An 11,904-nucleotide genomic window follows, 5' to 3' on the forward strand; every position below is an offset into this window, starting at 1 on the left:
GAATGTTTGACAAGTACAATGGGAGCCCTAGTGAAGGTGAGAAGTTGACACGGTAAGAGAGAACAGGGAAAGGGAGTATCTCCCTGTAGAGAAGTAAACACTAGGTTTTTTAGATTAGTTAACATAATTCTTTTAGAAGAAATTCTAAAATACATAAAGTATATAGAATCTCTAAAATTATTGTTTTCAAATAAATTCATTCACATAATTTATTATTGCAAAGTTTTATACTGTTTTTTCACAGCTAGTTATATTGCGAATATGAAGTAGAGTCACAAGACTGTATACAGGACCAAAAATACAGGTTTTTTATGAGGTGAGAAAACAGATTTCTGCAGGCAGTCTAAAAATGGTGATTTCTCTCTCCTTCATATTCCTAAGAATAACTCAAAAAGAAAAAAGAAAAAAAAAAAAGAAAAAGTTAAAAAGAAAGACAGTGGGGTTAGCTAGGGGTTACTTTATCATAGCAAGCAGCCACTACACTGTACAAAATACAATAGAAATATTTTTGTGGTTTTGATTTTGGATCCCTCTTTCTTTTCTTCTTTTAATCTCACACATACCAGGGCTCAAAAGCCAGGTTCAGCTATAATACACCAATTGAAAATGACATTTCCTATTTTTTCTGCCAGATAATGTATTTTTAATACACATCCTTTTAAAATTTAAGTTAAAAGATATGTGACAGTGCTTGAATAGTATTTCTCATTTTTAAAAATCATAATTGTTCTGAATACTCATCAGTCGTCCTGAATATTTGTGTTCATTTCAGGTACGTTTTTTTGCTTTATCTGGAACATTCTAACAAAGTATTTGCCTAAAGCCTAGTTAAGTTGTTTCTGATCTGAAATATTTGGCCAAATACTTATATATCATAATATGTTTTCATTCTTGGACCTTTTTTCTTTGGTAGTACCTCGGTTGATACCTTTCATAAGAATTGCAAGTTTGCTCAAAATATATATCTTTTCTTCTTACATTACTTTATGAGTGTAGTGTGGTTCTGCAGAACAGCGCTTCTTACCTGGCATTGTTGTGTAATTTAGTAGAATAAAATGTTTTCTCCATATGATTTGCTGCTGTTGGAAAAATACTAGGATATCTATAATTCCTAAGTATAGAATTATCTCAAACATTTATTTTAAAAGCAGGAGACATTAACACTTTGAATATGTTTTAATAGAATATTTGTATTAAAAGAAGTTGCTTGTGTTGATGTGGCTTTTGAGCCGAAAACATACCCTCTGATAAGCATATAAGACTCACACTAAAAATGAGAATTTTTGCAAGGGGGGAAGAAAGCTCTTTGTGTGATAGATATTACATGTTTTCTAAATTATATACTTTTACACAATCATTTAGAAAATGTTTGTAGGTGTATAGAACTAGTATCTTGCACTTTGATTTGATTTTGAGGTCCATCAAATTATGTACCCTAAACAGACTAAAACAGTTTTTAGAAAAAAAGAAAGAAGGTTGGGATTTTTAATTAAACTTTCAGCTGGATAGAAGCTTTCAATAAAGTATATAGCAGAATGATTTAATCATTACATTTCCTTTGGTATTATAATTGTGGAAAAACACATGATGGCTGTGCTACACCTTTGAAACTATTGCAATGACATTGAAAATTACTCATTTTTGATAAATGGATACTTCCTTCCCATTTTATATTGGTTTTCTGGTTTGATTGATGTTTTGTCTTGTGATGACTAAGATTTGTGCTGTCTGCTAAATCATATACTATAAAGAAATTCAGTATATACTGGATCTTTGGAAATTAATAAGTAACCCTTTTCTTTTCTCCTGCAATGTGTCTTGCTGCAATGTGCATTCCATTCCTCCTCCTTCTGTCTTAACTGTTATCTACCAGTGCTTGGGTACAGAGATAAATGTTTCACTCATTCAAATTCCAAATCAGCAACTAAGGGAAGAGTCCATCAAGGTACTGTATTCTGTGTCCTGAAACCACATTCTTTTCTACCATCTCCATAACCACTACAATATCTTAATACACGCTAAAGTGATACTGACAGAAAGCCTTGATTTTGCATTAACAAATTTTTGAGTTTTTAGTTCAGTGTTGTAGTTTGGTTTTGTTTTGGGGTTTTTTGGCCATTGAATGTATGAGGCGGTGACAGTGATTAGTCACACACTTCACCATGTTATTCTTTAATAATGTCATGATGTAATGTGGAGTGATATTTAGAAAATTTTCTATGTGAAAATTTTGAACAACAAAAAATTAATTCTACAGAAGAGCATTTAGTACTCCTGCTGCTTCAGTAGAATAACTAAGAAATACTGTTACCTAGTCAATGAACTTGCTTTCCAAAATTATTGTTGATGTTAGTGAACAGGGAAAAATTGATTTCTGACAAATTAAAAATTCATAATAATGCAGTATATATCAAATAATGAAAGCTAGATATTGCTAAGGAAAAAAAAGATACTAGGCAAAACTAGAATAGAAATCTAATTGTGTCTTTTAATCACTGTTATCCATCACTGGTAAACATGTTCATCTGCATGTATTTGTAACCAGTTTTGATGCGCTACAGGCACTAATGATGGCCTGTATTTGTAAAATGTTAGAAAGTGACACTGTATTTTTGCATCTGTGATCACTGGGGACAGTTGTCTCTGTTGGAGCTAGCATTTTAGCATACCAAATGAACAAGAAATTACTTCTTTTATTAAATGCTTGTTGTGATTTCTGCTTGCTAAGATCTTTATTATTTCATCTGTAGTAGTTGAGATGTGGAACAAAAATTTATACTATAACAAACTACTGTGGGAGGTATTTTATAAAACTGTCTGTCTTTGAAGTGGAAACTGTTTAGAACTCTTTAACAATTCATTAGTTCCTAGACAACCATTCTCACTTACCCCTGTTCATTTGCTCACATCTAAGACTAGCAGCCAGACAGGCAGACAAGCTAAACTATACAGACAAGTCCCTGTTAAGGATTACTGCACAGAATTAAATAGAAACATAATCTTGCTTCTAAAAAATAGATTTATTTTGCTGGTTGAGCTATCTCAGTGGAATTTTACTGTCATCTACAGGTTTTTTTCTTCTATGTAATAAATGTTAACTATGTATATTGTTGGATTTTCCTGAAGGGATTGAAAAGATTCTTTGGTACTTTAGTACCTACATTTCTACTACTACAAGGTTTTCCTGGTGCCTCTTTTGGATCTCTTGCTTCACAGATTTATGGGCAAGAGTCTCTTCTGATAATCTGATTTACTGCATATTGGGTTAAAGAATTTCACACTGCCATTTGAATGCCAAATTTAGTGTACTTTAAGGGATTTGATTTTCAAGTAGTGCTATTTATATTCTGAAAATCAAGTACTTTTCACACACCTCACATTGGACACACTTAAACAGTCTCACAAAACCATTGCTTTCTCTGCTAGTGCTATCCAGGCCTTGGCAATCTCATTTATCACTACTTTATCTTATGTTGAAATCAGAAAACTGACTGAAGCATGGTCAGATCAGACCATATCAGTGTGCTCTAGGAGTTTCCTCCTCTGGGAATGACAATGTAGCTGCGTCAGCAAGGCACAATATGCAAAGTAAAAGTGTTGTTGAGAGGCAGTGGTTACTAGACTGGTACAATGCCATTCCAATATGGCTCTGCTGCTTTCAGATGCAAGTCCATGGTTCCACATCACACTGCAGTGTTTCAAGCTCATGTTGTTGCGAGCTTTGGGATTTCTGTACCATGCCCTGCTACCAGAGTAATGGTGATCTTACTGCCAGGTTGAAACTGTGACTGTGGTCTTCTAGACGTCATTCTCTCTACTCATACAACTGTACCATAGTCACGAAATACATGGTTAAAAAAAGAACTTCCTTAAAGTCATTTTAATTTCTAATTGTCCATTAGACATGGACAATTAAAAACTAAACTTTGCTACATTCTGTATTTTAATCATGGCATTTCAAGAGTAAATACGGAATACTTAATCCTTAAATGTAATATTTGAATCGATCATCCTATACATTTGCATTATAATACACTATCATTAATTCTATTACATTGTGTAGGGCAAAAGGAACACAAGAATTCTAGGTGACAGAGAATTTTAAGTGATACTATTTCTGTTTATGAAGAAGGTAATTATATAATATTCTTACTTGTTAGACTTGCAAAATAATATGCCTTTGACAAGGAAACACATCAGATTTTTGTGCCTGCTTCTGAAAAGAACACTAGCAATTTCATTTCCATATACTTATATGGATGTTAATTACTTGCAAGTTGTGATTCATTTTATCATTGTATTACTGATATCATAGCAACCAGTTTCTCTACAATAGAAAGCAATGTGCATAGTTTGATCAGTATCTTATTTTAAATGACAGTGCAGTAGGATATTCTTGACAGTTTTTGTTATGAAAATATTTCTTTCCAGTATGTGCTATTAATTATGTCATATGAGGGATGCAAATGACAGGTTTAAGCAGTCTACTTTCCAAATTATGTTTTAGCATATGCCTTAATAATTATGATCTCCAGTGCCTCATGCAAAGAGATTTTTAAATGTTTTTCATCTTTATGAAGGTGTATGGGCAAGTCTTCGTTCAAGCAACCGATTTATCAACACTCAGACTCCATTCATCGATGTTGGTGCAAGACTTGCAGGGAAAGATAGCTCTACTTCCTACAGTAGCAGCACTTTTCTGCAAAGTCAGCTTTTGAGACGGCAAGCAGCCCTCTATATATTTGGAGAAAAATCTCAGTTACGGGTAATGGCAATTTTTTTTCTTTATGTTAACATAGTTTTTATTTGGCTTGAGTTCAACAACTGTAGTGTTTTTATGAAACAATGAATAGTATTCTAGATAAGGTGTATGGATAACTTTCCTAGAGGAAACATATATACATATGGATACACGTATGGAACATATGCAAACTCTTATGAGGATTATTCCTGTACGCAGAATAACAGTTAATGCAGTATAACTCAATGAGGGATGGTGGGGTGAAAATCAAGCTCTCTGGTTGTATAATACAACGAAGTTAACATAAATAAAAACATACTAAATTACTCTAAAGAGCAGTTAAAGATCAGGCTCAAACTCACAGAGGTTCTGTGAGTAGAGCCCTATTTGTAACTTTTGGCCAAGTGGTGATGTGTAGTACAGCAAAGACATATGAAGACATGTAACATGACTAGAGGAATGGAATTGCTTCCGTACGAGGTAAGAGCATTCAAATTGGGAAAAGCATGGCTAGGAATGAAATACATTGCTAGGGAACAGAGCATCCAGCATAGCCTTCTGTTCAGAAGTCACCATGTCTTCGCTGTCTCAACTGTCTCCCTGTATTGGCTTTGCAGGGAGCAAGGGCAGCGGAGTTTGGCTCTGCTCAGCGTAGCTGCTGGGATAAAGATGAGTGATGGGACTGTAGGCAAAAGGAGTGGGGCTGGTGTAGCAGCAGCCCTTTTTAGAGGCTGTTCAGAGCTATTCCAAGGGAGTGGTGGAGTTCTGTATCTGTAAGTTCATGCTTTCAGAGCCACACTTAATTACACTGAAATACATACTCCTGTACTCTGATTCTGCTGACTACTCATCTAACATTCAGCTGAGACATCATCTCAGTGATTTCAGTTTGGGAAGCATGAAACAGACTTATTTGGTAATTTAAAGTGCAATTTTATTTTTCCTGTTGTGTTGAAATATGGTATAAAGCAAATGGAATGTTGTTAGTCAGGAAAGTGATTACCAGAGGAGAAAACCTTCATTACTGTGGGCAGTGCTTACACTCACATGAAGCCAAATTGATGTGAATAAGGCTAATCCAGAAATTTGTCTGCCTTGATTTGGTTACATGAAAAGGACCATAATGTCTACAGTTTTGTACACCTTTTCGGATAGATTCAAATATTTTAGGTATAGTTATTTAAGAAACAGGTATCCTCTACAATAATTCTTGGTTCTTTTACTTTTTTCCAGAAAATATTTGCAGATTTATTTTTTACATCTCTGCATTCAAAGATTGAAAAATCAGTGTTTTCTACTTTCTTATTCCAAATGTGAGCATACATAAAATATTACATATTTCTTAAAATATATAATTTCCAAAAGCAGTTATGGATAGTAGGTAAATACATCAGTCTTCAATTGTTTCTGAAATTGTTATTTAAGGAGATGGAAGAATCATGCTGTATCAGAATGATGAATCAAAATTCTTTGCAAATTTTGTTTCTGTTTTGACTTTTCTTTGTAATTTCAAATGTTCTTTTACATATTATTTGTATTTTCGGTTGTATTTTTAAACGATGGTGTCCTGGTATTGCTGCAGTATTTCTTTGCTGGTTTAGAGTTTATGGTTTTTTCACTCTTTTTAGTTTTGTTTAGTAATAATACAATTTTGCAGAAGATGAGTCATTTTTGGGCATTTCTAAGGAAAAGTGTGTTATGTTAGCAAATGTAAGAATAAAACTGCATATTGATTAAGTGATTGTTTTGAGCATGCTGCCATTGATTTGTATCTAGTCTATAAGATCAATTCAACTTTTGTTTTTGTATAAAGAAATCTTGTTGATTATTGATTGTGAAGTATTTCCCTAGCTTTTGTTAGTATCCTGATAACTTGGAATTTGCTGGCTTTGTAAAGGGCTTGGCAGAACATGCATTACTGATGATGATTCCCATAAGGACCTTCTTTATTCTGCTAAATATCATGTCACACAAACAGCAATATATAACATTTTAAAGAAATTTTTCTCCTTTTCTTAATTGTTTTTATTATACATTATTACAACTTAGCATTCTAAAAACAAGTTTAGTAGTTGAGGTATTGATTTTATTGTTGAACCATGCCAAAATATAAACAGAACTAAATCTGGGCTTTCGCTTTCCTTTGTTTTTGCTTGGCGTGCTATGAAGCAGCTTAATTAAGATTATTTGTAGTCCAAGTTTAATTCCATTAAAGTGAAATTTCTGAAGAAAAATGAAGAAGTTTACTATGAAGATCTTCAGTGATGCTTCATACATGAGAATTGTTTTTCCTAATAATGTTCTCCATAGTATCCCTTTCATCATAGTTCTTTTTTTCAGTTAGCTAACTTGATCTCTTAATTCAGTCCTGACTTCTTATTGCTTATTTTCTAAATGCAGTAAGTAAAACGAAACATGAAGAATTCTGCTAGGAAAACCTCTTTAAAATTATATCAGCTATTCCCTATTCTGTGTTGAACCAGGTACTTTAGACAAACAATTGTCTCAATGTGCAGTGACTGCCTAGATGAGTCAGCTAGTTTGCAGGTTGGGGGATTCTTTTTGGATTTGGTAGTTACTTTTTTCCTGCTTTATTGAACCACTAGAATCTGTCCTGCACTGTTGGTATGCAACCTATAAAGGGTTTTTTTGTTGTTGTTATTTATTGTTAATTTGCTCTAAAAATTCTAAAGGAAGCACATTGTGTCGTGTATGAAGAACTCAACAAATTCATCACTTAACTTTGGTTTTTTACTACTATTATTACTATTAAAAATATGGTTGCCATGCAGTACATTCTGCTGTTATGAGTAGTAAATGGGTACTTTATGCAGTGGGTACTTTATGCAAATGGGTACATTTTGCAAGCATTGTAACAATTTTTATTATTCTGGGCAGGTGTTCAACTAAACAGATTTTTAATTAGGAACTGAAATACTTAGCAATAAAGCAAGCAAGACAGATTTTATGAGACTGTCAGTGAAAAATATGCTTCCCTTTTTAATGACATCTGCTGTTGTCCTTTTCACACAGGGATTCAAGCTTGATTTTGCTTTGAATTGTGAATTTGTTCCTGTGGAATTCAGTGACATCCGACAGACAAAGGCAAGCTTTAAAAAGCTGATGAGAGCTTGTGTTCCCAGCACTATTCCTACAGATTCTGAGGCAACATTCCTTAAAGCGCTTGGGGAGTCAGAGTGGTTCCCACAGGTAATTTATATGACAGCTACTCCTAATAATCTATATGCAGTACTGCTTACACAAGATAAATTTCAGGCTCTTCTTACAGAGAACTATTGTGTTCTAACCAGCTGTTCTTCTTTGTTCATTGTAATTATTTTGCATACTATTAATTCTGTCATTACATAAGCGTTATTATTTTAATCTAATCATAACATTTACAAATGTGTGAGGCATTTTTTATAACAATTTATGGTACACAAGTAGAGATGACTTTTTTTCTGCCTGTATAAATTTGTGGTCTTGGTTTTAACTGCTTTTTTAAATTGTATATATTTTTTTAAATTAGAAAAAAAGTATAGAACAATAAATGAGCCTTTTGCTTTTAAAACCGATATTCTACTCTTCATATATGTTCCCATCCTTAATCTCTGTATGCACGAGTATTTAACAAATAACTAGCATCTGTCATCTGTTGTGGGATATGGGGAAGTGTTTGCGGGGGAGAGGAGACCGTGTGTGTGTTAATCTGTTCTCTCTGAATCTGTTCCTTTACTTCCCTATCCTGTATTCCCTTACATAAAGATTAACCAAACAAAGGCAAAACTGGAACTGTCCAAGATTCAGATTAGAGAAGGATGTGGGAAAGTCAGCTCTTTGTGAATCTAAAACCATTTTAATTATGGTGAATGGTTTTTTTAACAGTTGCACATTATGTTTGGAATCTTCTGCTGAATAAATTCTTCTTAAATGCAATTAATCATAGTGTCCTGATTTCACTAGGATAGAGCTGATTTTCTTCTTAGGAGCTAGAATAGCGCTGTAGTTTGATTTCAGTATGGGATTTGTTATAAGAAGAAAGTTGATAATATACTGATGTTTTTAGTTGTTACTAAGAGTATCAAGGATGTTCCAACTTCCCATGTTCTACTAGTCTGCAAGTACAGAAGAAACTCAGGGGAAGTATAGTAAAATAGCATACCCAAATTGGCATTTGGATATGCCAATGGGATATTCAATATCATATAACATCATGTTCAGTATATTAATGAGGGTTGGCTGAATCTAGGGGATCTCTTGGGGATCAGTCGCGCTCTCTCTCTCGTCTGGGATTGTGGTTTCAGGTTTGGGATTGTCTCTGCTCCGAGATTGCTATCTGGGAACAGGCTGGGCATCAGTTGGCAGGTGGTGAGCAATTGCACTGTGCATCACTCATTTGTATATTCCATTATTACTGTTATTTTAATTATTTTATTTCTCTTATTAAATTGTTTTCATCTCAACTCATGAGTTCTTTCACTCTTCTTCTGATTCTCTCCCATTCCCCGGGTGGGGGAGCGTGTGCGAGCAGCTCTTTGGTGTTTGGCTGCCAGCCAGGCTAAAACCACCACACATAGAATAGACTCTTATGCTGATTTCTTAAGGAGGAAATACATGTGAGTAACAATCATTTCAGTAATTATTCGTCAAAAAATGTACTCCTAGTTGAAATGTGCTACAGTGCAAGGAGTGGCTTAACTTCTTCCCCTGAGGTGTGATCGCTCCTTAGAGAGCATGGGTCCTGGTCATCATGTGAACATTTTCAATCACATGTTGAACAAGTTGGTAAGTGTAGATAAATGACCTGAATGTCACTTATATGAAGTAAACATGTCCCTATAGCAGCACAGAGATCAAAGGGAGATTTTAACATTGGAGTTGCTCTCTTTTGGCATATTTGAGAGGAAAAGTAATAGTCTATCACTCTGCTCAGGACTAGATCATAATGTCACATGCTGGCTCTGTGACATTTAAACCACATTTCTGTGGTTTAAATCATGTCGTATGTGACTTATGTGATAAAGTTAATTTATTACTGATTTGACACATTTTCTTCTCTTCCTGTGAAAGGACATAGATCTGTCATGTTGGAGATGTGTTTTTATTGTATTAAGCTTTCCTCTCCTGGGCAACAGAAGTTACACAGTATTGATTTTTAACACTGTATAGGCTAAATATTTCTTTATAAGGATGTGAATACGTAAGAAGAAACTTGAACTGCTGCCCTCTACTCTGAATACAAATGATAAAAATATTATTTTGCATTTTTTTATATTTAATCTATATAACCAGATTGCATATCATTTTCTTCATTAAGAATAGCAAAAAACAGTCTTTTTTCTATTCTACTACATAAGAAAGTGTTGAACACTAAACAAACTGCTTGTTTTTAAAAGTGGTACTCTTTTCAATCTTTTTCTATTAAAAATTTTAGGAAAATTATTTTATTTTCTAAGTAATGGCTATGTGAATGTTCAGAGGAATTAAGTGTTATCCATCATAATTTCCATGGTAATATTCATAGGATTGGGGTCTTTTTTAAGAGGAAAAAAATCAGACTGCCCTAAACAAGGATGAATTTTCTAGAGTTTAACTGTTGTTTGGTTGATCCTTTTTCTTCTTATTTTCTCCAATTTAATTTTGTTCTCTCTGAGTCACTTTCCTATGCCTTCTGTACTTTTTTTTTGTATACATGACCTCAGATGTCTCTTGTCATCTTTTGATTATTTGTTTTCCTATATTGCTTTCTCCTTTCTTTCAGACTTTCATCTTCTTACTGCTGCTGTTCCTTGGATTGTATTCAGTGCTCTACAAAGAGCAGTTTCATTCTGCTGTAAAAAACTGAATTGCTTACGTATTGTCTGTTATGTTGTTTATCAAGAATGCTGTCATAGTATGGCAAAAATGGTAGAAACATCACATAGATTTTCCTTTTAGTAATAACAATGTGAAGTCTCATAGTAAGATAAAATCGCTCACATTCATCTGAATTTTGAACCTGCTTATACCTGCCATGTTTGAATCAATCTCATTTAAGTAAATAACCCTTCCCAGAGAAATGAACTTACCTGCCTGCTCAAGGAATTTTAGTATCACTGCATAATGGATATTAGAATGCAAATAATTAATGTGTCCTCTTTCCATATGTGTTAGCCAGTCTGCCCAAAAGCAAAGTATAAGAAACTCTAATCTAAACTATTTCCAGATCATAGAAGTAGGATTTTTCGGTGTTTGTTTTTAGGTTTGTGGTTTATTTTTTCATTATTATTATTATTTTCAATTCATTAATTTCCAGCTTCCTTGAGATTGAGCATTAGAAATATTATCTTGTAAATATCTTACATGGGTTCTCCCATCAAAGTGCTTAGTGACTTTTTAGAACCTTAACATTTTGCAGGAAATTATATTAGTGTTAAGCGCAGGATGGAATTTCTCCACAATAAATCTGTCAACTGTGTTGTTCCCATTCTCCTTTTTATGACACCTATTTTATTACAATAGACATTGGTTTTAATGGTTTAAGTTCCCATCTTCAAATCTTTGTGTAGTTTTCTTATTGTTCAGATGAAAATCATGAGACTGTTACATTTTACAGCTTTCTAATCTGTTGCATCAATGCATTTCTCTGCTATCTGTAGATTTCAAAAGACATCTTTTAATATTAGATTTGAATATATTCTATATTTATAATATCTAGAAATGTATCTTATATTTGAATATGTTACTTATTTGTAATACTTTATAGCTTCACAGGATAATGCAATTGGGTGTGATCATCTCTGAACTCCTGGAAAATGGTTCTTCTGTTATGGTTTGTTTGGAAGATGGCTGGGATATTACTGCACAAGTAAGCTGCTATTAAAACCTTGAAATAACTAAATACTAAGAAAAAACACCAGGCAGTGTTTTTTTACACAAGTAATTTGGTATAAGATTAATAAATTTGTCTTGTGGCAGCAGAGGAGAAACTATAATGCATGAATCCTTGCATTCATTTGCGATTTACACCATGAAAGAGTTCCTTAAAATGAGTCTGTTCCAGAGTTACTGATGGACTTACAGTTTTAAGGCTCAGATATAAAAGCTACATTCCTGCACCTGACCATATGTAAGACTGAAAGCTGAAAGTTGCCAACAGCTTGTTTATCTTTATAAACATAGTA

The 11,904-nt window shown here is 33.6% G+C and overlaps 1 protein-coding gene across 1 annotated transcript in view; it reads left to right on the top strand.

Annotated features, from left to right (window-relative positions):
* The window catches only part of SBF2 (SET binding factor 2), a gene marked incomplete at its 5' end in the record, with an annotated part of 53,105 nt that overhangs the window by 23,198 nt on the left and 18,003 nt on the right, over nucleotides 1-11,904 (top strand). The window contains 3 exons of the mRNA XM_010176249.1: nucleotides 4,581-4,765; nucleotides 7,775-7,951; nucleotides 11,487-11,588. Of these exons, the coding sequence (XP_010174551.1) occupies nucleotides 4,581-4,765; nucleotides 7,775-7,951; nucleotides 11,487-11,588 (464 nt within the window). The remainder of the gene's footprint in view (nucleotides 1-4,580; nucleotides 4,766-7,774; nucleotides 7,952-11,486; nucleotides 11,589-11,904) is intronic.

This window comes from Antrostomus carolinensis, unplaced genomic scaffold (genome assembly GCF_000700745.2).
Source record: "Antrostomus carolinensis isolate BGI_N321 unplaced genomic scaffold, ASM70074v2 scaffold13109, whole genome shotgun sequence".
In the NCBI taxonomy this organism is placed as follows: domain Eukaryota; kingdom Metazoa; phylum Chordata; class Aves; order Caprimulgiformes; family Caprimulgidae; genus Antrostomus; species Antrostomus carolinensis.